Consider the following 26,381-nt stretch of genomic DNA (forward strand, 5'->3'; position numbering starts at 1 on the left):
ATCTGCGCCTTATCAGAGTTCCCTAAAAATATCACACCTACTATGGGAATTTAAACTGGAACCAGTGTTCAGAGTGGCAATTACAAGAAGAGACACCAAAGCAGACGACAAAAGGAGACGACAGTATCATGATGTGTCCAACTTGACAAAACGAAAGCTGGGTAGGCATCTGCACACACGATCGAGAGACAAAAACATCTATTTAAGCTAAAAGACATTGTTGGCACAAAACCAATGAAAATTGCGCTAGTGTGGGTACAGATAAATTTTGAGCAAAAAAGATGACTTCTAACCCTCCGAAAGATTAGGTGCTGCAAAAACCTTTCAACAAGGGCAAAACAGGGAGGAGAGCAAAAACTAATTCATAGCGATCGGACATTTTCCCTATGATAAAGTGGGGTTAGACCTTCATGGTTAAGGAGTTTTTCCAATGTCAAGATCTTACTGCTCATACCCACAACTACGCCTTCCTGCACGAGTGGGCAGGACTACAGAGATATGGTAAAAGACCAGATATTCAAAATGAAGTATCCCTCTTGGTTAGAAACAGCTGAGGAGTCTTATGGGGTGAGGGAGGGGGAAAGCAGCAGTCATTTTGTTAGCTTCAGGGTGCACACTCTGAACTCTTCTCCCAAAAGTACTTTTGAGCAATCTGAACATTTGCCTGAAAGAAGCTGCTCAAAGCACAGCAGGGTTTCTGTTTGCACTTACTCGGAGAACTCCCCGCATATCCACGCGGCAGCATAAAGCACCTCACAGATCCCATTTCTCTGGGTGTTGCTGGCTATGAGATGAGCATTGTCCAGAAGCATGGCCATTTGAGAAACTGCAAATTTACGGATAGCTTTGACTCTGATAGCTACATCCAACATCTGAGCTGCTATGAGATGCCCGTGCCGTGTGCCTTCCAAGCGGGTCAGCTCCACCAAGATGCTTATGTACCTACAAAAAGTGAAAGGGATGCAATTTTATCAGCAGACAATCGTGCGTTACCATTGCTGATGATCTCAAAGGTAACACACAAAACCACTGACCATTCGAAGTTTGTGATGTATTGATAATTGGACTGACTGCAAATATCTATGATTTTAGTCAGCAGCTCATCCCGGTATGTCGTCCCTTCTGCTTTATCCACGTGAATCATCAGTTTCTTCACTATCTCCATCAAGTTCTTCTTTGATACCTGTTAAAGAGTTATTGAGAGGCTGAACCAAAACTAAGCCATTTCCCATACTGTCAAGTCCTTCTAATCCCATTAAAGCAGCTGCGAGCTCTTTGCCGGACCCGTGTCATGTGTTAACAGGAAATCAGAACCACCTCTAGAGGTCCCAGCTTTGATCACAATTGAAAAAGGAAACTGTTTCTTTCTTTTCAATGTTGTTATTAAAGCAGAGCCAGTGCAAGTATACACAGCCATGCTGTGGGAGAGCTGAGAATCAGAATTACAGATCTTTTACTTGTCGTACATGCCACGAAAAGATACGGGAGTTATTATCACAAGACTACTGGGGTGAGAGGAAGAGAAAGTTGCAAGTTTTTCTTAAACATCACCTCCTACAGGGTCACAGGGGCTGGAGAGGAAAGGAAATAGGCGTAGAAACATACCATGCCATACAGGAGATCTAAAGCTCTGAGTCGGATGGACTCATCTTTGTCATCCAAACACTGGAGAATGAGATCCTTGTGAGACTGAACGGATTTAGGGTGTGTCTTCAGGATTTTGGACATAGCTAACAGTCCCAGGTATTTCACTGTGAAAGACAAAATAAAACTTCTTTCCAAATATAGAAACACTGGTTTGTGTTGTGCATGACATCTTAATACCAAGTGCTTCTACTGAAACTGACTTTAATACACTTGAATAAAAATCTGTAATAAGGAAAAGCACTTCTGAGAAACAATACATCACAGATTACGGTCTTTAATTTCATAATCTCACATACAGGCACATAGTTACATATACAGTCTTCATCACAGTCTTCTTGCACCTCAAATTTTATCATTGATTTACAAGTATGTATTTAATATATAGAAGCTATGGGGTTCGAGAACAGGCATCCCAGGATGAAGAAAGCTTTAAAAGCACCGAAGATTGGTGTTTTAAGTAGGAATCCTGTTCTCAATGGGAAAAATTCAGACAGCAGGAAAAAGGTTTACCAAAAAAAGGATTTCCCAGTGTTCTTTGCAGTCACTAAAATCAGTAAGCGTCCTTGCATTTTACTATTACGCTTACACTGCTGAATACCCCTCACTACTTTCCAAGCAGCAAGTTTATAAAAAGGGAAAATCCGGAGCATGGAAAAAGAACTGTTTTAGATTTACAAGGCCACAAACAGCAGTAACAATTAATCTAATTTGTTTTAAAAAAGCTCATTATAAAGAAGCGCTCACTATCAAAAATTATTTCCACATTAAAAATCCCAGCAATGGTGTACAACATGCCAGGCACTCCAACACTGAACAAGCTGTTTGCAGAAACAGCTCATCGCTCTTCTGCAGCTGCAGTTCCTCCCCAGCGGTTCGTTTCTAAAAGCTTCCATGAAGACAAGCAACATACTTACAGTTCTGGTCAGAATCTTCTATCAATATCCTTAACTTCTGAACACAAAGCTGGAAAAAAGATCACATCATGCTTATTACAAGCCTTAAAAGCCTTAATTAGAATAACGTTTTATGACATTTATTCAATACGCAAGGAAGCATTGTGACCCAGACCCGGTCAGAGGGTCTTGTTGCGTTAACAGATTTCAAAACAAAAGGAACTCCCGTAGGATTGTATTGACAGTAGCACCTGAACAAGAGTTAGGAAAACTCTAAATGAGAAGAATCTGCATTTTAAAGCAAAGAAAATAAGAGAAGGTATATAGGAAATGCTTCAGTCTGTAGGAGTCCACCCATGTGAGAGCGAGCTATTGCTTTAACTTTTGGCAGAGGAATACAATCCAGTTTCTCCATGGCATTACACAGTAGAGCAGAACAAATAACCCCCACCAAAAGCTGTACCTGGATGCTGGCGCTGTGATTCGGCATCCCAGAGGACAGAGAGATCAAAACTGCAATACACAAGCACAAACTGCAGTTAGTATTTCTGTGTTCCGAACGAGTGCAACAACACAACACTTAAAGCTCAACAGCTCGCTCGGCTCACACAGAGATGCCCATTTATTTTGTTGTTTGTCTGTTTGTTTGGACTTTTGGGGGACCTGAGCAATGTGGGAGAAAGTAGGTTGTTACACAAATCATAGTTTCATATACTTTAAGAGGAATAATAGCAGGGCAGGAAAAAAAAAAACGAGTGCAAGGGTAGGAACTGCTGGAACAGCCAGGTCAAAGCTGCTTTTCATTACACTTTGCTCTCATTAAGGTTTACTTCACTGATATCACGTAGCAATCGAGACTGTAAATATGTCATCAGCAACCGTATAGCTGAATTTTTAAGTGTGCACTTCCCTAATGTAACGAGATGCAGCAGCGGAGCCTGGAGTTTAATGTAATTAGATTGGAGCTTTAATCAAGCCAGTGAGAGACTCGAGGCAAAAATCAGGTCCCATTGTTGGCATCTGTAAAGCCCTGGCAGCACACAGCCCCACAGCAGAGAAGGTGGCGTTATCTCCTTAACTGCTGCTGTCAAACAGCATGGCCACGCCAACACTGGCTCTCAGCGAGCAAGCCACACACAACTAATAACTACAGTGGCATTTTGCTCTCCATAATCCCGCAGAGCTGCATTTCTGAGAAGCCGTGTTAGATGCTATCGTCCTGGGTCATGCAAAGAGCTGGCAGGCACAAGGTGCTGCTCCAATGCAGGCACCCGGCTTCACATCTCATCTTCTGAATTTGAGCTTCACATTACAGTCCCTGAGGCGTCCTGGGCGTGTGAACTTCCCTTTGAACCACAGAATTATAGTATTGTATCTCAGGGAAGCACACTGTCATCCACAATGGAATTAACCTCCATGTTATTTTTTTCACCCATCATAACGTCATCTCACATTTCCCTGAAGGAATGAGCGAATACAAAGTGAGTGACAGATCACCCTTTCCTCTCCAAACTGACCCAGTACAGCACGTTCCTGCCTCACTATCCAAACTACCCAAAAGAAACAGATTTACAGCCAGACTGTGGATGTCAATAACCCTCTGCTTCCCCACTCTGACAGAAAAGTGCCAAGTCTGAGCTGGAATACTGCGTTATCCCTTTTTGCCTTTGTTTCTCTCTCCATCCCCATTACTCTCTCACATCCCTCCCCCAGCAGCTGAAACTGTAAATCAATTATTCCAATGACCTCCTTTAAGTAATTACACCGAGTTTTTAAACTGTGAAATTGTAGAATTGAAAAAATAAGTCTTCTCCTTCGTCACATAAGAAAACTTTGTCAAAGTTTCCACGAGGCATCCGTCATATTTTAATTCTATTGCTGCTGGGATACTTCATAGTTCTAGCAACATATAAATATCACACCCATTGTCCGTATTTTGTTTCAGCCTTTAGCAAACACAACACATCTGTAGTAACTTCGCCTCATCGACTGACAACAAAGGATTTCAGTTACAGTTACACAGTGACACAAATCAAAGTTTGCCAGGCGACTTATTTCAGTTATAAAACACAGTAAATTAAAGAAAGGTTTGCAGATGGTGTTAATTGACGACAAAGTTCATCATGTTATTTTCTAGGTTACAAATCTCATTTCTCACCTGCTATTACTGTGTTCACACATTCATATAAGAGAGACATGGCTGAGGTGCTGAAACAGAAATGAAGTATTTTAAATAAGGAATAAAACCAGCACATTTTGAAGAGTTGTCAACAATATCTTGGAGCTAGTTAACACCTTTAATTACAGAGGAAATTGCCAGTATTCTGCTCCATGTACCTTCAAACTAGATGAAATGATTCTCACCCAAAAATGGGGGAGGGGGACTACTGAATGTTAAATATCTTCTGAGAAGCAGCAAGTAACAGCGCTGTAACACAAGGGATGAGGAAGGAAGCAGTTATTCAAAACCTCGGTCCCAGTTACAAAGCACTGAACCAATCTTGTCCGAGGGTCAAATCAAATCCGCTGCCCAAGGTCAAAAATTCACGATAAGGCAGGCAAATGGAGAAGCTCAAGTCCCTCTCCAAAGGGAACGAGCCCTACACAAACAGCAGACTCTGCTGGCATGCAGGTACACGCTTGCTCATTCCTAAGTGAGCTACAGATTTTCCCCGTCTGATTTCCCCCAAAACTTAAATTCAAGACAACTTTTGCCAGTTGAACACATGTACAGTGCAGTTCTGAGGATTCTGGAAGTACTTACAAATCCTGATCTAAACAAGAAGGAAACACAGTGAACCTCACGAGTAAGAAAGGAGCAGACTCCAGAAGCAAGGTCTGCAAAGGGAATGAACAAACAGCTCTGGAGGCAGCAGTCCCAGCGGCTGCGTGACGGTCACAGCACACCGTATACTCCAGGACGCTCAGAACTGAGAATCGTTTTCGCTCCCTATCCATTTCAGGGGGGATGGCAGGGTGGTTCGCCTTATGCGTGAGTGATACGAGATCCAAACTCACCACATGGAGACCAAACCGAACAGCATTAAGATCTCACAAATAATAAAATGAATGACTAATGTGGGAGTTGGGGAGGGGAGGCAGAGGCAGGACTGAAGACATACTGTCCATTTTCCTGCTTTTTCTGGCAAAGCCCTGTTTCTGATGAATTTGTATGTATTTGTCACTGCTGCAAAATCCCTCTTTGGGTACCTGGACACAAGGCTGCTGGCTGGTCTGCTCTGAACCAGCCTTAAAGGCATACTAGGAGGATGGACAGAAATCGTTGGCTAAAGCTGCTCTCACAGCTACACGGATATCTATTTAAAATTTGCTCATTCCCATCTATCCTCTTGCTCTGCCACATGAAGAAAAACAAACCTTCTCATTTAACAACTCATGTCTAAGGTTACAATTCCTTTTCATAGCTGGAAAAATACATGTGTTCCCTCCAAGACATCTACTACTTTTTGATTTCAATTCAGAATTGGATCCAAAACAAAACTGCAAACCAGCTTTAACAAGGGACAAGGAAGTATCTTCAAATTTATCTAATCTGTATTTAGGACAGATATTAAAGGAACCTCTTCCAAAACAGTTCTGGGCTGACAAAGGCATGAGGAAGAACTCTAGCGTACTCCTTGTCGTGCTGCTTTAGTGGGTAAGGCATTCCCAAAAAAGTGAAGAACAAAATGTGTGTAGCTGAACAGAAGCAGCAAACAGACAGCTGCAAATATACAGCTGAGCCTTTTTTAAGCCAAACTTTTGATATATTCTCCATAGTTATCTCCAGCTTAAAATTAAGTGAAAGGAAATCAAATTGCTCCAGTTTTCATGCGTGCTTTGGAGAAATTCATGCTGACAGTCAGACACCCAAAGACTTTCCTTTAAGGTATTTTATCTCTCTCAGGTTTTTCAGAAATAGCACTGATGGAATTACCTTTTGATACCTGAAGCCAATATATTGGGACTCAAAAAAAAAAAAAAAGGTGCAGAAATGCATCCAGAGACCTGGTTACTGACCCACCTACAGGCACTTCACCAGTCCTGAATGAAGAAAGGAACACTTATACGTACCTATGGATGAGGTTGGTCAGAGGCTCAATCAACTTCTTTCCCAGCCTAGGTTCTAATGGAGTAAGAGCACCAAACTATTAAAAGAGAAGTGCAGACAAGAAAGTGACTTAATAGCTGCTTTTAAACAGTATAAAAACATTATTTAAATTGCAGCTCACTATTTAAACCAAGCTATGTTAAAATATTTTTCTCTCTTTGGTTACGTTCACAAACATTAGAAGATATTCCTGGTTTCTTTTTATTCAGATTTAAACGATAACCACACCTCCAAGCAAGAAATGTATTTTCACACCCAAGCTAATTTAATGAGTACCCCAATCCTGTACATATAGGTTCAGAATACTTACCAGTTTTATAATTTTAATGAGAACCCAATTATTGGTTGATGACGTCATCAACTTGAAAAAGAGTGGAGCAAGGGAAAGGTAGTTTTTGGGATTGCGTCGAGCCAGCTCACAAATAACATTAACTGCAGCAGACTGCACACCTGGGAAAAAGAAGTGCGAGAAGCAGAAATCTCATCAACGCCTTAATTGTAATTGGAGTTTCTGGTGCAGAACCCCCAGAACAAAAGCAGCTAAAGATTCAGACTTGTGTGTCCAAGGGGAACGGTTCAGCATCGTTACCAACCGTGGGGTGGTGAACTAAACACAAGAATGCAAAAACAAACAGAGAGGATTTTATTTAATTGTGTCTATTTTCTAACATCCCAGCAAACTGGGTATCTGCTTTGGGTCCAGCACGAGAAAGAACAGGACACTGCCAGCCTCCTTCCCCCTTTACTGTGGGTGCTTGTTTGTGGGACACAGACAACATAATAACCAATAACCCTACTCACCATAAAGTTTCCAAGCACTCTTGCTTCTTTAAAATGTGTTATTTAGACATGTTTCAATACAACACAAAAATAATGAATCCTTAGATAATCTGCCTGGACACGTTCATTCCTTTCTAATGGCTCAGCCTTCAGATTGATTGTTCTCAATGTGGACTCTTAATCTAGATAGTCCGAGTCTTCTAGTAGAGAGCAGTCCTTTTCTCCATAAAGCATAATAGGTATTTTCTTCCTCTGTTTGCAGGTGAGGGGGTGTGCGTGTGTTTTGTTTTTTTTAAAAATATTGTCCCTGGAAGACGCTTCTTACGTGCCCACAAATTAGTCCAGTATATGCAATTAAATTTCTCCCTCTAAACACACATGCAAATCAAACGAAGATCACAGAACTGCATCGCACACTGAAGTCTTGAAACAAGTGTATGGCGTTTTGGTGCAGCGAGGGAAGACCAGCATTTTCCAGGAAGACCAGGTAGAATTGTGAATACGATACAGAGCAATTGCAAATTTCCCGCACTGCAGCTGAATTGCACTGACACAGTACTGAAGGGCCCAAAGAGCACTCCTGACTCAAAGTTTGAATTTAAAAAATGGAAAAAAAAAATATATATACTAAGTGATGTGAAGTTATTTTAAGTATATCCATTGCAAGCCAACAGCTGCAGCTTTGTAAAAGAGCACAGGAAACAACAACAAAAACCCAAACCCTGAAACCATCCAAAATATTTCCAATGGCCAAGTTAAGTAAACAACAAACCAGGAATCATTAAGTCGCTTTGTCCCATTAAGATATGGTTTTGACAGCTTTGGGTTTGAAGTAAGAATTGGACATTTTCAAGAATGTATTTTTAATATGGCAACATTTGTCAAAACTCTCATATGCTCATCTACCTATTAAACAGGCAAATCAGTACCCAGAAGATAATTACAGCACTGTTCATGTATTCTTCTCTCCCCAAGCTCTAAAAGCATGTATACCCAGATGTTCTGGAGCAGAAATAATTTACTGAAATCCACTCACCAGGATCTGGATCTTCAAGTTTCTCTTTAAGGCGAGGAAACGCGGGACGGAGGGACTCTGGGTATTTCAAAAAAACTTTGTACATGATTAACACTGCCTTCTTCCTGATATAAGGCTTTGTATGAGACATCTGTTAATGAAATAATCGCAATCAGGCCCTTAGCAACTCTGTGTTTCCAGAGTTCTTCTCAAGGTCCTTATGTCCACACCACTGTCTCAAAATTTCCCCAGGGACACTCAACCACTTGTTGAAAACTCAGTGTCATTTATCACCAAAATTAATAGAAATATTCAAGGTGACCCTCTTAAGCTAACTAAGGTCTGCAAAGGCTCCCCAAAAACCCCACAGGTGTCAGTTTTCACATGCAACACTTCTAAATTTAACAGATATTTACCACATTTGAACAATTTAACATTCTGTAATTACAGGAAAAAGTTATTTCAACCTTATCAACTCACCAGTGTCATGATGTCATTTGCCAAGTCCCTGGCAAGATCTGGAGTAACAAAACAGGACAAGCCAGTCAGTGCAACTCCAGTATCATATTGGTTAGGGCTACTCAGATCCTAAAAAAGGAAAAACAGGCTCAAAAATTTAAGATTACACAGGATGTTGAAAAACAATTTTCTCAGACCAATTTTATTCACTCAACAGATAAGAAGCAGAGCTTCTTACATAATATATAAGCTTCTTATATATAATATATAAATATTCCGTGAGAATATTTATATCAACTATTAATGGGAACGTCCTCCAACACCTGCTAAAATACAGCTAGCTTGAGGTTTAATAATGGGCACGAGGAATCATAATCAAACAATAGATGGATGACCGCGAGACACAAAAGCAACGAGAGATATGGTACCTTGGTGATATTTAGGAATAGCAAATAATTTTTAAACCCTCATGACATCATCACAAACATGTTTAGAATACTAAAAAATCAATATTAAATACTAACCCTGCTAAATCAAAGCCCAACTGTCATCAACTTCACTGGGAACAGGCACTCTTGTCGAGTGCTTAACAATGTCCTAGCTTAATCTATTAGAGAAATGGGATTACTTTCCTTCCAAGATGCTGGCAGCACCATGATTTTCCGTCCATGAAGACATAACCCAAGCTAGAGCGTAGAATACATTTTCTTGGTCAAGTTTCTCTTGACTTATTTGTAGTCAGTATCCTACATAGTTTTCTCTAAGCTTCTGACTCTTAATAATATTACTATTGAGTATGTTCAAGTATAGATTATAAAACCAGACCTCACTGAATACAGAGGGTCACAGGATTGATCCTTAACTGCAGTTATTAGAAAATAAGAATACAAAGTGAACGGCACAGAATTAACCCTCCAGATTCCCACGTACACGGGGGCTGCTTTAGGAGACCTAACCATAGCCAGGCCTTCAGTGTTCCTTGCCATTTCCAGCTCATTTTAAAACCTTTCACAGGTGGTAGGCAATTAGATTCTACTTTAAGAATAATGAAATCTACTACTTAAGGAGCAACAAAATCTTTGCAATTCATTCTGGCTTTGAGAACCGATAGCCCCTTAAAATAAAAACCTGCTAGATCAACGAAACATGAAGAGGCATAAATAAAGATGCTTTTAAGTAAAAACTCAGGCACAAAAAGGAAGAACCCTATTAAGTGACTGAAATCCAGTATAATAAAGTCTCCATAGTAAAGAAAATGGATGGACATTATTAAAAATATGCAGTTGTCAGAGCAGAACAGTTTAAACGATAAAGGGAAAAGCACTAAGTCGTTAGGAGAGATGCTGGATAACATCCCACTGATCTTTTTTAAGCAAGTAAAAGACAGTTTAGCTACTTAGATGTTAAAAATGTAGGCACATCTTGTACTGGATCAGTCAAGTTTTTAAGCAGTGATACTTTAAAAAAAATTAAACATAAGAGCTTTAAAAAGATATCTGTAATCTGAAGAAAATAATGCTGTGACCCAATAACTGTGAAAAAAATCAAGGGATAAAGCTCTATGAAAATAAATCTAACACACTTTGGTACACTAATACAGAATACAACTTTACACACACTCTTCATTTTTTTTTTAGACACAATTATACGAAAGAAGTCAAAAGCCTGGTCTGTTATTAAACAGAAGAAAACAGGCCCTCACAAATAGGAGGTTTGTGGACCCAAGTTACTGCTCATTTTACTTCAGAAATGAGGACATTTTTCTTACCCATTACATTCTTCTAAGGGCTGGCTAAGAGACTAGTAACCTTAACAACGGTTATTGTTGTCACCATTCCCTGTGGCAAATAAACACAGAGAGCTGGTCTGAGACAGCATGAGGGAAGCCCATGGTCAGATCCTCAGTATTTAATTAATCCTTCTGCTTGCGGAATGAGAGCAGACTGTAAACCAAGCAAGCGGGATTCTACTTGAACACCTTTATATTGCTAAAAGAGAAATACTTTGTACTGATCTGAAAATACAAGTAGGGAGACGCTACGAGAAAAAAATTAAGAAATGGAGTAAAAAGTTTACCTTTCGGATCTGATTAGTAGTCAACATAATTACATCAGTCCCTTCATGAAAGCACTGAGAGGCAGCTAGGTAACCGATTCTCTGGAAAAAGGCAAGGAAGAAAAAAAAGTAAGTTCAGACAATGTTTAGATGAACAACAACTGGTAGCTTCATAAGCAGTATTAAAAAGATGAGCAATTAGGCAGGAGGTTTCTTAACAGAAGAGGCATAGTAGGGTTCTCCAGAAAAAGGGGTTTGGATCAGGAAAGAATAGTCTCAGACAAGCAACATCTCTAGAGATAATACATCTCTCTCAAGGATAATAAAACTAGCTTCACCTTCTCTACTTTATTAAAACATACAGCTTCAATGACCACGAACATGTAGAAATAAGATAGGTCTGTCAGTAGGAGAAATGGAGACTATTACATTTATTTTGTCTGTATTGACGCCTGATTTTTTAGGTACTAAAGCACAACTTGGAAATTCTTTGTTACAAAGTAACATTCCACTCCCTTTGGTGAAAAAGGTCTGCCACACAGAGCATGTACAAAACCTTTCAAGAAAAACATTATAAAGCTATTACAAAATAAAATATGCCTGCTGCTAGGGATCTTAGGTGGTCTTCACATAAAAAACAGGCATCATAGCTTTTGTGAAAAAAACAGGGTATCTGGCAGAAAAAGCCTATACCGACAGGCCAAGTATTATCCGTGCACTAGAAACAAATACAGCCCACCTCCCTTCTGTATTGAAGAAAGCAAAAGAAAAGACAATGTACCAACGCATGCATTAAATACAGTACTGAAGCTGCCCGGCTCGCACAGTTGCAGTGACGCAGAGAACTCACTTTGAATGTAAACTTTGATGCACTCATGACTTCAATAATATTGAAAGCAGCCCAGCTGATGTCGTAGCCCAGCATCTGTAACTGTGAGCAGAGAAGCCAAGATAAACTTCTGAAATATGGGACTCAAGAAAACAGGTCAGGATACCTCACAAAACTGAAGATGTAACAATAGGCCAAAAATAATAGCAGAAGACGTCTCAAGTTTATGAATAATGTTACATTCTGCACCCCCCGCACTAAGTGAAAGAAGTCTCAAATTTCCACCAGAAGCAAGTTTTAAATAGTTTCAATTAACTCCAGGTACCACATAGGCAGTTATATAAGATTCATTGTGAAGGGTGTTTTTCCTGGATTTTTTTCTTTTAAATGAAAACCAGAACAGAACAACAAAAATAATTCTTTAGCAGTATTTCCCCCCTCTCCTTCTCAACAAAGGACTGCGCAAACAGAAACAAACACCAGTTTCAAGTGCTCGTGCAACTGCGTGATAAGGAACAATCCAGTTGAAGGCAACTTTTTAAAGTTTTAAATCAGATTAGCTTCCTGACCTATCTTAATAAAACAAAACTGTACCAACAGTAGTGCCAGTAGAATGAACAAAACGGGAATATGCAGCCTCTGACCTCAGACATGGCTGGGAACATTTTCACCTGCAGCCTGCACTTACAAGAGTCTAAGAAACCGCAGTCTAAGAAAAGTGGGAATTCAGAGTGAAGACCAGCACCTAGTCAGCAAGAAAGGAAAAAAATAAAGATGTGATGACACGGTATGCCAGCAAGGCACTTACATATGTAAGTTTGCAGACTGCATTTGCTTTCACGGCAATGTTATCCTGCTTCAGCTCCTGCTTGATCTCATCGATGCACTGGGAGATGTATTTTGCCTGATGAAAACAAACCAGAAAAATTTATGTTCATTTGCAGTTTTGTAGATTTCCCACATTTTAGCGGACAGAAGCAGCAGAACTCATCATTTGCAAGCACCAAATCTCACATACACACTATTTAGGTAAGCACTTAATTCTGACAAAACCATTCATTAACGAGAAACAGCACAACTCCATTAGAAAACCAAAAGTACGCCAAGATGTTTCTTCGGTGGTTTCCCTTCACCCCCCTCTCCCTTGCAATTAAACTGTTCAGTCCGGAGCTCCAGTTTCAAAGATTTGTGAAAAAAGGTGTTCAGTGGAGACTGTGCACCCAGAGGTCTGACAAAACCTGGGTTCCACCATTCCTAGAAGATACACCGGTCACTTACCGCAATGGGAAGCCTGAGATCACCCATTCAGTACCAGGCTAGAACAAACTGTGTCAAACACTATTAACAGCCCACAAATTTAAGATGGCTGATGAAAATAGCGTGAGTTACTCTACTTTTGGGCACGCTGTACAGGGATGGCACTGCAGGTGTGCACCCACAACAGTCCTTGCGCCTGGAGGGACACAGCACAAGTCTGGTACAGGATACCAGTAACCTCGGCCATCTACCCACCCACCGCAACGACACCCCCTCCCGGGCTCCCAGCTTAGGAGAGCCATCTCCCCATTTACACATTTTGATAAGCAACTGTTATTTGTTATGAATTTCTCAGGAATTCAGAGAGCTAAATGTCATAATGTTTACATTTAAATATCGGTCCTTCATTTCTTTCCAAACAATCGCGTCTGTGGTTGTGGGAAGGATGTGGCAAGTGCAGGATTTAAAAATATCTGTAAAGATTTTACTTTAGAAGTAGGCTTAGCTCAGTCAGAGATTCTTTCAGTTCACAATTAATTATGATCTGCTACAGAAATCATGAAAATTTAAATGCAGAGAGAAATAATCTCTTTGGAAAGCCACACATGCACCAGGGCATTTCACATTCCATATAAATATATCAACTGACAGAGGAACCAGGTCGGAAAGAGATTACCTTCTTTCAAAGTAAAATTCTGCCTGAATACCGTTACCTTCCACCAAAACGATATTTTCAACATAGAAGTCTACTGGCCTGCCTTTAATTAACATTTCTCCCCTTAACACTAAATTTTGAGTATTATCCCAACGATTCTTTTGTCTTTTACAATATCCTAGAGTGCTTCAACTCATAAAAGTATGCTGCTAGAAGCAGAGAATGTTATTTTTAATAAATAGCAGGTGACAATAAAAAACCCAAAGTACAAGGTCTGCAGAGCAAAGAGATGCTGCAACGATCCAGGTGAGGAAAGGCAGCAACTGAATTTTAATGCAGGGACTTCGTACCCCAAGCAGCAGTCACGTAGCGACAATTCACACCACTGTCATTTAGAGTCTGGTGAAACCAGAATTAGAATCCGCCAGCAGGACACAAGGTGAATACACATAATTCAGAGGAGCTGCAGCTTCCCCGGTTTAACAGCTTCTATATAGGCAGAATGATTATTTGGCTTTTCTCTCAAACCTTGCACGTACAGAGGGATAAAAGCCAGGTCCTCCCTGGCACAGGTAAGCTCAGGTGCAACCACGTTTGTTATTTTGAGACTTTTAGTAAAACGTCTTTGTTGACCTTGATGGAGCTCCTGTCTGACCCATTCCTGCAGCACACCGAGGTACCTCAAACACCAGTCCCGCTCTCCAGCATAACGGAAATCAGAAGGTCTAAAGAAAGCAAGCTGGCAAATGAATTTAGTTGAAGAAATTTAAGATATTCCTAAATGCCTGTAACTGGGGTAGAAATACTATCTTTGCAATGGGAATTTTCATGTAAAGGGAGAGCACACTAAACCCCAAACAACCCTTTCCTCTACAGGGATCCCCATCTGTCCTCCTGGATACAGGCAAGTGGATCACATCTGCCAAAACCAGAGATGCCATTTCCCCCAAACACTTCCAATGTAGAGCCCAGGTGACTTCTCCCAGAAACTAGAAGATTTGGGATTCTAAATCCATTGCCTGAGAGTAATTCAGGTCCAGACAACTCCCATGTGAAGTTTAAACTAAAAAAAACACAAAACCAAAAAAAACCCACACCAACAAACCTTCTGAGAGTAGAAAATACACACTTGAACAGAGATGCTGAAAGAACGACTTATACAACATGCAACTGATCTACAAATACATTGTACCTAGCCTTGAATATTTTATGCACACATAAGAGCGCACTGGAGGAGCAGCATCACAGAATCCTCCATGTGTGTATCCCATTGCCGCATCCTGGTCAGCAAGGTCGGCACTGGCTCTCAGTGCAGGACACCAACACGCAGGTTCTGAGGCTTTATGTCCATTACTAGAAAGCACAATTTTCATTTCCCATGGCACCTATACCAAAACTATTTCAAAATTAGCTTCAGTTTCCTGGAAACCTCTTGGGAGTTGAACGTGAACCACCGTGTGACCAGTTGGGGAAAAAAAAAAAAAAAAAACAAACAAAAATAAGTACAGAAAAGTTCAATAATGTATAGCCCAGCACCGTTGGTACAGACTCCCGAGCCACCAGCCACCCTCGATGGCCCCAGCAGCCTGCAGGCAAAGCCCTGTCTCCCAGTTAGCCCAACAGAACGAGGGACTTTTGGAAAAGTGTATTACAGAACCCCAAATCAGATCTGAAACTCAAAAAAGGGATTTTGAAGAGCAGAAACAAGTCCTTCCAAACCAGCTGTATTTCAAATCCTAGAAGACTACAAGGAATGTAAGACCCTATATATAGAAAGCTTTAAAGGATCAGCAGGTATTAACTTTTTGTTAATCTCTCTGGAGTAGCACTATCATGAATAAGCAATATGAAGAAAACTGATCTATTTAAGTCTCCCACTTAAACGTGAACCCCAACCACCTCGCCAGATTCGCTACCACATTTAACATCTACATAAATACGAAGGAAACAAGTTCACATGTGCAGGTCTCTAGTGAAGCCCTTCCCCGGACTGTGGCTACCGGAATCACTGAACTCTGCGAGGGCCAGACCGGAGGCCACCCCAAAGCATTTTCAGGCAACCGATGCTCTCAGGCCCCACGCCGCAGCCTGAGAGCTCTTCAACAGAGCCAAACCAGGCAGTAAATGGGAGAACCATCACTTGATGCAATGAAGAAGTAACGGCAGTCGCTCAGCAAGGCCTAAATGGTTGCAGAAAAAAGAAAAACATCTGCATACTAAACCAGGACAAAATCTGGATACTTTTCCCAGCATTGATTCAGATAGTTTTTGCATAAATCCTAATATAGCAATTCCTATCATGGTAATTAAAAATAAGTACTTCCCAGGGCATAACTGGCTCAGTTTTTCCTTAAATGCTTTTGAGATCCCATGAAGAAAGGAATGCAAAAGGAAAATACTTCACAGTTCATTTATGCTCACAGTATTCATTATAATATCGATATATTTCTTAAGTATTAATTCCATGACAGTCTTATTATTTGAAGTCTTCCCAGGATGCTACTCAATTGCTCCCACATTTTTGGCCAGTCAACTGAGAAGCACTTCTAACATCACAATATTTATATAGACCTTTGGGCCATCCCCAGCCAGACCGCTTTGAGCGAGTGCGGCGATTATAAGGCAGCCTTTCAGTCCCGCTGTACTGGAGAACAAGCAGAGCCATTACGGACAAGAACCCCCTCCGAATGATGGCAACCCAGGCCAAGCTGCCAGGCTGCCGTCAGAAGCTGAAGGGCATATGATAACGCAGGGAAAAGGGCTGAGAGGAGCTCTTTTATTCCTGCTAGGCTGCCAAGCGGGAAAGGAGCCTTCCCCACAAGCCCTTAATGAACTGCTATAGCAACCACCCGGTGCCTGTTTCCACTCGTGTATCCCTCCGAAGGAGGAAGATGACAGAAACACGCGCAGAGCAGCTCAGCTACAACACAAGTAAAGCATGCAGATGTTAACAGTAATTACCCAACAAAGCTGTGAATACAGCACAAAGTCACAACTGCCATTTCTTAATGTATTCCACCAAACAGATGCAGTAAGCATTTTATATCCGTTAACAAAGTACACAAGCTAAATTTTAAAATAAGCCCAAATTCCTCAAGAATTCCAAGACCTCACCCAGAAAATATGTGCATTTAAGCTAGTGCGAGTGGCTAAAATGAGAATGAAGGTATCACGACTCAAAGAGACAACCCCTTTGAAACAGAGGGAGTGTAGAAGGGAAAAGTGGGTCATGGTAGAGAACCAAAATGTCAGTTTATAGGATTTTTCACTTCCCAAGCCAAGTTTTTTTGAATTAACTTCAAAATACACTAAACCTTAATTCCAAACTTGGGGTTTGCTGACAATTTCAGAGAGGTTCACATAAGACTGCTTGGTTTGTTTTTTTTTTAAGCAATATGTGAATGAAGTTGAAAAATCACTGATCTAACTGAACAACAATTACATTCTTCGGAAATGTGACTCTCTACGCTGTACTTTCATTGACGGATGAGACGACACTAATGATTAGAAGAGATATCACTGCAGAACATTTATATTAAATTTAATCATGAAAGCTACTCATTTCCAATAGTCTCAAAGAAGCTGTACTCTTATCTCAACCACATACCATCTTCTGAAACCAAGAGAAGGAAAACTCATGTTCTTACCACTGAGGGTTACGGTCCAGCAAACCAAACGCGGCAGAATCCTCCACCAAAGTCCTTGTCAGGATCCAGCCTCAATGACTGCATCTGCTGCAGCCAATTTGAGATTCAAGCCTGTCACTTACTGCAACAGCCAAGTGCTTTCCACCCAGATGAAACAGCAAAACGTCAGTGAACATCAGTCCCTACTTCTCTGGCACTTCCGGGGTTAAATACAGTGTTTTAAGGAAAGGATGATTAACAGTGAATGCCACAAGGAGCAAGATATGATTTGATATAAATGCATACCTACATCATTCTGAAACAGAAGAAAGACTGGAATAAGTAGAACATAAAAACAAATCACTGAAATAAGCACAAAATATGTAGTTTCTTTTCTTTTAAGCACTGCAGGATTTATCTTTTTTTGTAGCACCGTAAGACATACGCTTGCCATTAACTCCATGAAATGACGTTGGGCGCGAGCACATGACGATCTCACATGAGAGGAAGATGTCCACCGCTCCAGCTTCCAGGAAAAAAAGCAACAACTGCCCCTCCCTTTTTGCCTTTTTGGATGATCTTAAGAAATATGACCTGTGGCGTGCAAGCCACAGGACACGACCACCACGCTTAACACAAAATGGAGTTACACCACAGACATGCCGTGGAGGCGAAGCAACTTTTGAGTTAGTTTGTGCTTCAAGCAGAAGATCCTGTTACAAGCACAGTGCAGATCAGCTGCCACCTCCCAACTTAAGAACAGGACTGGAAAGAAATACATATCACTTGCCGGGCTTCTATTAAAACCCTCAAAAGCAGTACTTCATGTCAAAAAATGCCACTGAACTAGTCAAATAGAATTTATACACCTATAATTGACTACAGTACCTGATACACAAGCATCATATCATGACAGCACAGGATAAATCAACTGAAGGAACAGTCAAGAGCATAAAAAGGTGAAACGTGCTGCTATACACGCAGCACTAGACATATTAAATGTTAACTTCTGTCATACATAACTAAAAATATTATATTATTTAAATACTGTAGGAAAAGCTATTTGTGATAAGTAAGAGGAGCCTTCATTAAAACTACTCTATGGCTGGATAGAAAGAGAATTCCAAGGCACACGCTATCTCACAACTAACTCCACTAAACCAAGCAAGTAGATAAGCATGTAACAATATAAGCAATAACAGAGAAATTGCACAGCATTCATTTAAACCAGTTTTGCAGCAGCCAAAATCAAACGGTGCAGAGGGTAGTCAGGGGCAATAAAGAGCTCAGAAAACATGTTACGACTTGAAAGGCATTTTGAAAAGGCAAGCTTATCTTTCCCTGAGCTGGTGATAAACAGTCTCGCTAGATGTGTTTTAACATGTCTCAGTTTGCCTTTGGTAATTAGCTGTCCAGGGATTTATTCCCTCATCTTGTAGGTACTTTAAGATTCTAGACTGATGTGCTGTTCTCATCAGTGATGAGCACCGGAGGCATGAAGGTGAACCTTTGCCATTTCATCTGCAGCAGTCTTCTCTGTCATTAGAAACTTGATGCATTACCCACTACCCCTTTGTCCATTACAGCCAAAGGGAGACAGCAAACTCCTTGGCAAAACGACACTGATGGAGGTATGTGAAAAGTCAATTTACATTTTCTTCTTTTCTTAATGTTTCCTGAAATTATACATACTGACTGAAATTTGACACGATGCATCTATCCATCCTAAACTGATTCACAAGGTTATGGTTTAGTGATGTTTTTTGTCAGCGTTGGGTTGATGGTTGGACTCGATGATCTGAAAGGTCCCTTCCAACCTAGGCAATTCTGTGATTCTATAAACCAATAAAAACCTTTGAAGCTTATTTTAAAAATTCAGAGAGATGCTAAGCAAGTAGCGTACACCTACCAGTTTCAGAGCAGACACGAAACAACTGGTACGTTTGAAAGGAAGGACTGGATTTCAGAGAAGCAGCAGAGCTGCAGCTGCTCATCCAAAGGGACTCCAAGGCAGAGCCGGACCAAGGCTGCCCCAGACACACCGAGCACCGCAGCGTCTCTCCAGCACCAGGGTGCTCCTGCACTCTCCCACGCACAGCACCTTTCCAGCAGTTCACCCAAAGACGACTGAAGTATTTCTCACAAAAGAGCACCTACACAGGAAGCTGGAGCTACGCAAGCCATCCTGGACCACCTCCCCAGGCCGAGATGCCAACAATTAAGCAGGCATTAGATAGGAAAATCCAACCCAGCCCAACAGAAATCAGTAAGCAAGGCTCTAGAGATGTCTCTTAGTGTGATCGGCCCCTTAAGATACATACGTCTCCAGTCTGATCACAGTATTTGTTAATTTAATTGCATGGCAATTAGACAATCCTCAGGGGCCTGCGTTGTCTAAATCATACCTGCGCAGACAGCTTTTAAGACCAGAGAGATGCGTCAGATAAAAGTGCTGATCCCTACAAACACAAGATGTGCTCAAACTTTTATTTTTACATTATTATGCAAAAAGCTATGCAAGTACTCTCACAGTAGATTTTTTCAGTTTGCTAGTTCCAGACATATTTCTGTGCATAATTTCAGGCTTTGATAAAGGTAGGTGCCGTTATGAGCACGTGTTCTGTTGTATGTATAGGAAATAGTCACTTCCTTCTAAGGAACTAAAGTAGCTACTGTTTCCAAGACTCAGCTGACTGGAATTAGTTCAGAGGGAAACATCACAAAAAAAAGACACTTAACAATGTATTAATACTATATAAACATGTAACACTGAAAATATTACAAAGGTGTAACACTGACTCATGCAAAGCTATGAGTATTTCTCCGTTATGGAAGGTAAGAAGGACAATGAAGAAAAAGATGGTTCATGGCCGTCGCTGACTTCTTAAATTCAATGCAAATATTTGTGTAATTAAAGTAAATTTGTTCACCTACTCCCTGCTGTACAATCATGCCGTTTGCTCTAAACAAACTTACGCTCCTCCAGGCTGAAGCTCAGTCACGCCGCAGTAGGTGGCAGTGATAGATTTTATGCAGCCTGAGTTTGCCATGAAGATGGAGCCCACCAGAAGAAAGTTCCACCCATTGATGCCTACTTCCCTTTATACACCTTTTAACATTCGAATCTCTCGGCGAAAGCTAACAGGTTTGAACACCTAGGTCATAAAATAAATAACAATAAAAAGGAAATAGCAAATACGAAGCCAGCCCTCAACTACGTGATCTACAAACCCTGTCTGAGCAGCCTGCTGGGCACTGACCGAGGAGGTAAACTGGTATGAACCTCACATTTTTTCATGCTCAGTTGCACTTTGGTATTCAACAGGACTCGTAAGTATTGTCAGTTATTCTGAACGTATGTTTCTTGTTTAAAAAGGCACTCAACCGCCTTTATGAGCTACTAACGCTACCACTAACCATGTTATTTTCTGCACCTTACTCAAATATCTTTTACTTCCTGCCACCTGGATTTAAGCAGACTCCCCTTCAGATTATGAAGCATTTCTATTTTTCAGCATGAACGATCAGGTTTTTTTAATAACCTAAGGAACACAAATGCTTCTTTGTAACTGGTCCCATGACTCGGTTTTTCTGATGCATGTCTTTTAATGCTTCCCTTGCTGCTCTTCACATCACACAAGAAACGGGACACACTACCAAAGAAAACTTCTCAGTGAAAGACCTAAAGGTACTCTTTGTACACCAAATATATTTACTAACCCACATCGCAGAGGAAGAGGTTTGTCAGTCACTTTTGCGAACACTGATGACATTAGAGGAAATCACAAAAGGCCCCATTTTCTGCACTCAGCACTGAGACAGAGAGCTGCATCAAAAAGCATCAAATAAACAGCTCTCTGAAGATGACCACAGTACAGAAATGTGGTTATCTTGATTCTACTTTGATTTTTATGGGCATTCTTTCACCGGCCTCGAGAATGGTGCAGTGCATGGGCCACTCCACTTCTCACGATGAGGTACCAGAAAGCTCTTCCTCTCCCCTGGACCTGCCTGGGCAGAATTTTTACTTACATGTGTAGGAAAACGATCTGTCTGGAGCGTTTCAAACCCTCAGAAGAGACGGCTACAAGAGGATCTGGACTGGGAACAAAGCTATTAGCCCCACTTATGCCACAGTCAATTAAGTAATATTTAACACAGGAGAAAGCAAGAAGCTAATGAAAGGCAGCACTAATGCAAAGCCTCAGCTGCTCTGTGCTCGTAATCACACAAGAAAAAGCCCACAGCTTGGCTCGTGTTCCACGGCTCCAGGCTCTTTATTTTCTGTGACACAGCAGGTACGTTGGGGACACTGTTGCTCTAGGCCTTGCCACCTTGGAGGCCGCCACTAGTCTGCTTTTTTACCAACTGCTGCGAGGTCCTTCCCCAAACCCTCTTTTGTGTATTGTTTCTATTTCCGACTTTGTCTTTTCCAGCAATTCACATGCTCAAAGAATTAACAATAGCAACTCTAGATCCACTCGAAAGTGGGCGGAATAATGAGCTCCCTTCAAAGATATTAACACACATATGACAAGCAGTAAGTGATCGAGCATCATCGACTGAAAGAGCTGTCTGTCATCAATGAACTGCACGCTGCCTATCAGTTGGGCTGGTTTTTCAGTCTTGGGCACCAACAAGCTTTTTAACATTCCTCAAAATTCCCCTATTATGTTCCACGCTACAGCCTTTACCATTAGACACTAACACCGCAAGAGTGGCCGGAGGCGAAGCTGTCAGAAGACCACAGCATTAGATGGTCCTTCAGCCTCACTGATGACAGGCTGTGCCCAAAAAGATGTTTGTGATGTTAAAAGACTCCTCAAAACTCTTAGACCATCATCTCATCTGAAAGCGTACCAGAAAAGTAGCTGGATGCATGCAGTCAAGCACAGCAGCCCTTTATTTAGGGGAAAAGGTTTTTTAACAATACAAGTCCACTGTCCTCAGGTAACAGCCACTAAGAAGTGAGAACACGCTGCTGGTTTGGTAAGCCTGGTCTTTCTGAAGAATGAAATACATATTTCACAGCATGGGCACTCAACACGCCTCTCGCTTAACATTACATTATCAACCAAAATGAATTTTTATTTTTTTCCAACCAGAAACACTGAATTGCTCCTTTCGCTCCTCCAACTTGCTTCTGTACAAAACAACTTCTTAAATATAAGCCAGCAATGAGATGCTTATCACTGAACAATATACACAAGAAAACGTGAATTTTTTTATATGCTTTTTCCTGCAAGTATTGATTGCCAAAAATGTGAAGTGCTCATCCTGGCACACAAGCAGCAGATTCTCTGAAAGAAGAAGGAGGCAATTTTCTCAAGTTATGAGAGAAGCACACAGACATTTCATGCAGGACTTTTTTTAACCCTTTCTCCATCAAAGGCTCTTGAAACAGGCTATGGCCTGAACAGGATGAAGGACCACTCATTTAACATCTGTTTCTGTTATTTTATCATCTCAGTTTTTATAAAGGAACCTCTCACCATAGCTCTCACAGCAGCTTCCTTTTTGGGACCAACAAACTTCTTAACTGCAAATGCAAAACACTGTGCAAGAGTCAAATAGCATCAAAGGAATATCCCTTCCTTTATTTCACACTCAGGAAAACACCCTTAAACAAAAATAATTTCTCAGTTTGGAATAGCTAGGAAAAAATCTGTTCTACTTTTAATTGCCTATGGTACCAGCCACGCTCCCCTTGAGCCTGCTGTACAGCACATCCATAACAAGCAGGCACAAAGTGGGAGAAGTTATTCCATAGGGTACAAACCCACCTAATAGCAGATGAAAAACTCACTGCTTTCACTACCAAGAAGATTTGTCTTCCAAACAAAAGAGAGAATGACATATTAGAAGTGAAGGTCAGGGAGAATAGAACAGGATCAACGTCTGTCTTGCAGGTTTGGCTTTCCCTCAAACTTTGAACTGGCACTGGGAAACACCACGGGGATTAAAGCATCTGTACAGTGCGCTGAAAAGCAAACACAACACGTCGAACTAGGGAAAGTTCTAATGCTGTTATACTGCCTCATTCCTTCCATGCTAGCATTTACTTTGCAGAAGGATGATGGCAGCTCCAGTTTTCCCTGGAAGACTGGAAAACAAACAGAGCACGTCTGCACAGAAAAGTGACTGTGTTAACTCCTGTCCCTTACCTCTCATCCTTACAGAAGGCCATCACTTCCCTTCCAGTGTTTTAAACGCAAAATTAACGGGTCAGCTTTGGATACAGACCAGAAACTAAAATGAAAATGGCCTCTGACAGGTAATCAAGCACTCTGCCACAAGGATGTGAGCTCAGCATCAGGCAGCCTCCAGTACCCTCTTGGTTCTTCTACTGAGCTGAGGAGGACACTTAAAATTTATTGGTAAGGAGCTCGTGGCGCTCCATTAACTTCACAACAAGCCTTGGGGAGCACGCTTAAGAGTCCCAGCAATACAGGGTGAACATATAACCACCAAGGAAAAACGCAGAGGGTCTGGTGAAAAGCTGTACTGAGAAACCCCCATCTGAACCGAGGTCACAACCACTTGGCACATCCTGCGCCACAAACACATCCTCGATGTGTCAGTGAAATACCAGGTACACTCGCTTGTGATGGTACCAGCAGAGAAACTGGAAAGGAATAAGTCTTACTATCTCCTACGTCCCAGGAGAGGCTGCCCAAAATGATGAGGGGAAAAAGCGATGGCAGAATTTCCATACAATTAAATTCCAAGAGACAAGAACCAACACATACAACAGAAATTAACCTTCTACAAAAAGCATAACTAAATCAGAAGTCAAAGCAATAATCATGCTTTCAGTTCTTTCCATGTAATTTTTATTTAACAACCACAATATCTCCTTTCCAGAGACATCTTTCACAGAGTAATTCTTCTTGAGCTTAGATCAACATCTCCTATCCTTGCCAGCAAAGCACGCTGCTGTTTTAAATAAATTTGTTCTGTACAGGACAGAGTGTGCGTCTTAAGCTTAGACACTTATCTTGAGATACACAAATGTTGGTAGAACAACTACATTCAGCACTGGAGCAACATGTAAGAGATACAATGAACAATGGAAGCACTGTAGGAAAAGGAGGAAGAATTTTTGCAGCTACTTCCTCTAAAATACTATTCTGATTTTGTAACATCACCTGAAAATTAGCAAACATCGAAGACCATTGCTTGGGAAGCACTGAATCAATGCCCAGCATCTTAATAGCAGAAGGTTTACAGCCCTCTTTGGCTAGCTGGTCTAGAGAAAGGAACAGTCCTGTGCTGTTTGCAGCCCCTCTATGTAATAAGCAAAATCTTTGAAGGATTCCAGAACAGTCTGTGCTACAGAAGACACATATTTCATCACTGCAATGCCTCCTGACCAGCTGAACACATCCTGAAATTCAGGATTTAATTTTTGCTGCTCACATGAGGATACAAACAGAACTATTCTTCAGTTACCTACTTAAAAATCTTTCAACTTGTATTTCAGACTACAAGTTTAAACTAACTTAACTAACAGGTTTAACTACCATCGTTTAAAATACAATAATGCTGCAGCCCCACCACTGTAACTGACATCAGCCTCTTACTTACAGTAAGAGATAACACATTTGCTTTGACCTCCCTGAATCCTAGAGAGTGTGTATACCTGTATAACAGCTTCCTTCAAATATACAGAGCCCTCCAAAATTGTCTGAGGAGGATTTTTTCCTAAGTCTAAAGGAGATCAAAGCCAAGGCATCGTAACTACTTTTTGTCACAGAACAAACTCAGCGTGGCTTATGATGCTCAGCAACTTTTTAATCCTGACTGTGTAACTGCACTTGTGCTCTTTACCCTCTGAATATATATGAAGTCCTGGAAAATTAGCTATTTGTCACAAAATTGTTTTAGAAATGAGAACAGTACATTCAATCCTCCTCAAAGAGTACTGGTGCCACAAAGGCCTGGACCTTTGTCTGGGGAATCCTCAGAGGTCTGACACTTGAAGAAACATTTTTTGTCCTATGCTTCAAAGAACAACACATATTTACTAAAAGCAGCGTAACATACAAACTGGGCCTAACCATGCTATGGGGAAGTGCTCCATACAATTACTGTTCACCTGTTCCAGCTTTGAGTATAACACATTAAATGTCCACAAAAACATGCTGTTTCCACTTCTCCATACAGCTTCCCGTGTTTTGCAGGGCACTGCACACTTCATAGTCGCACTATCTTTCTCTGTCACCAAGTCAATAGCCATAGATGTAATGTATATCAAAATAAAAAACCAAGCTTCCCAGGTATCATCACTAACCCCTTTTTCTGTGCACAAGAGGCTTAAAAGCCATTTAAACATTCAAGTGGTTTTGGAAGTTGTATTTTGTGTTTCAATCCAGCAGTGCCAGTAATGGAGAACATAGTTTTCCAAATTAAATATTTTATTTAGTTAGACAATTACGACTTTTACAGATACTTTTCATAGCTGACACCATTTGGATATTGCAGTCTTAGAGAGAGACACTATAGTCTACAAATATTTTTAGCCTGCCACTAACTCCACAGCAACTCACTGATATTCCAGCAAAGCATAACTGTTAGGCCATTCGTAAGAGAGCTTCTAAGGCCACAACTACTTACTTGAAGACAAACATAAATGATATCCTTAGTGTCCGTTACTTCCCAATTAACGTGTGACACCTCAATGTGGGAAGTCTCACATAACACGTTCTTGATGACTAGTTATTTCACCTATACTAATTTCCTGATCACGTGCCTTTAATACAAGTGAGAATAACAGCCCAACACATCCAATTGCCTTCTGCCTACAAAGGCTTTGAAACAAGGAAAATATATTTTAGTCAAAAGGTATACAACATGAATAATCTGAAAGCTGAATTATGACTGAACTCAGCTTTCCTGTGTATCAACTTCACGATGAAGAATATATAGCTGGCTATGGTAGTTGCCTGTAGTGAAATGGGAAGGAATTCCCTGTTATATGTATCAGGGATCTCAACACCACAGTAACACGCTAGATGGGAATGCAAGTACCAAGCTTGAGCCTCCCTCATCCCC

At 40.9% G+C, this 26,381-nt stretch overlaps 1 protein-coding gene across 4 annotated transcripts in view; it reads right to left on the reverse strand.

Annotated features, from left to right (window-relative positions):
- Positions 1-26,381, reverse strand: part of AP3D1 (adaptor related protein complex 3 subunit delta 1) — a 44,474-nt gene that overhangs the window by 17,321 nt on the left and 772 nt on the right. For 2 of the 4 annotated variants that reach the window (XM_074566149.1, XM_074566148.1), the window contains exons 2-14: positions 12,598-12,693; positions 11,811-11,891; positions 10,982-11,062; positions 8,927-9,034; positions 8,468-8,597; positions 6,962-7,101; positions 6,615-6,688; positions 4,699-4,748; positions 3,004-3,053; positions 2,562-2,610; positions 1,606-1,751; positions 1,035-1,183; positions 712-942 (exon numbers count right to left, since the gene is read on the reverse strand). In XM_074566149.1, coding sequence (XP_074422250.1) covers positions 712-942; positions 1,035-1,183; positions 1,606-1,751; positions 2,562-2,610; positions 3,004-3,053; positions 4,699-4,748; positions 6,615-6,688; positions 6,962-7,101; positions 8,468-8,597; positions 8,927-9,034; positions 10,982-11,062; positions 11,811-11,891; positions 12,598-12,693 — 1,385 coding nt within the window. Of the gene's footprint in view, positions 1-711; positions 943-1,034; positions 1,184-1,605; positions 1,752-2,561; positions 2,611-3,003; positions 3,054-4,698; positions 4,749-6,614; positions 6,689-6,961; positions 7,102-7,452; positions 7,552-8,467; positions 8,598-8,926; positions 9,035-10,981; positions 11,063-11,810; positions 11,892-12,597; positions 12,694-14,893; positions 14,913-26,381 lie in introns of those variants that run through there. The other 2 variants (XM_074566151.1, XM_074566152.1) reach the window with 2 other exon arrangements.

Source organism: Larus michahellis, chromosome 23, assembly GCF_964199755.1.
Source record: "Larus michahellis chromosome 23, bLarMic1.1, whole genome shotgun sequence".
In the NCBI taxonomy this organism is placed as follows: domain Eukaryota; kingdom Metazoa; phylum Chordata; class Aves; order Charadriiformes; family Laridae; genus Larus; species Larus michahellis.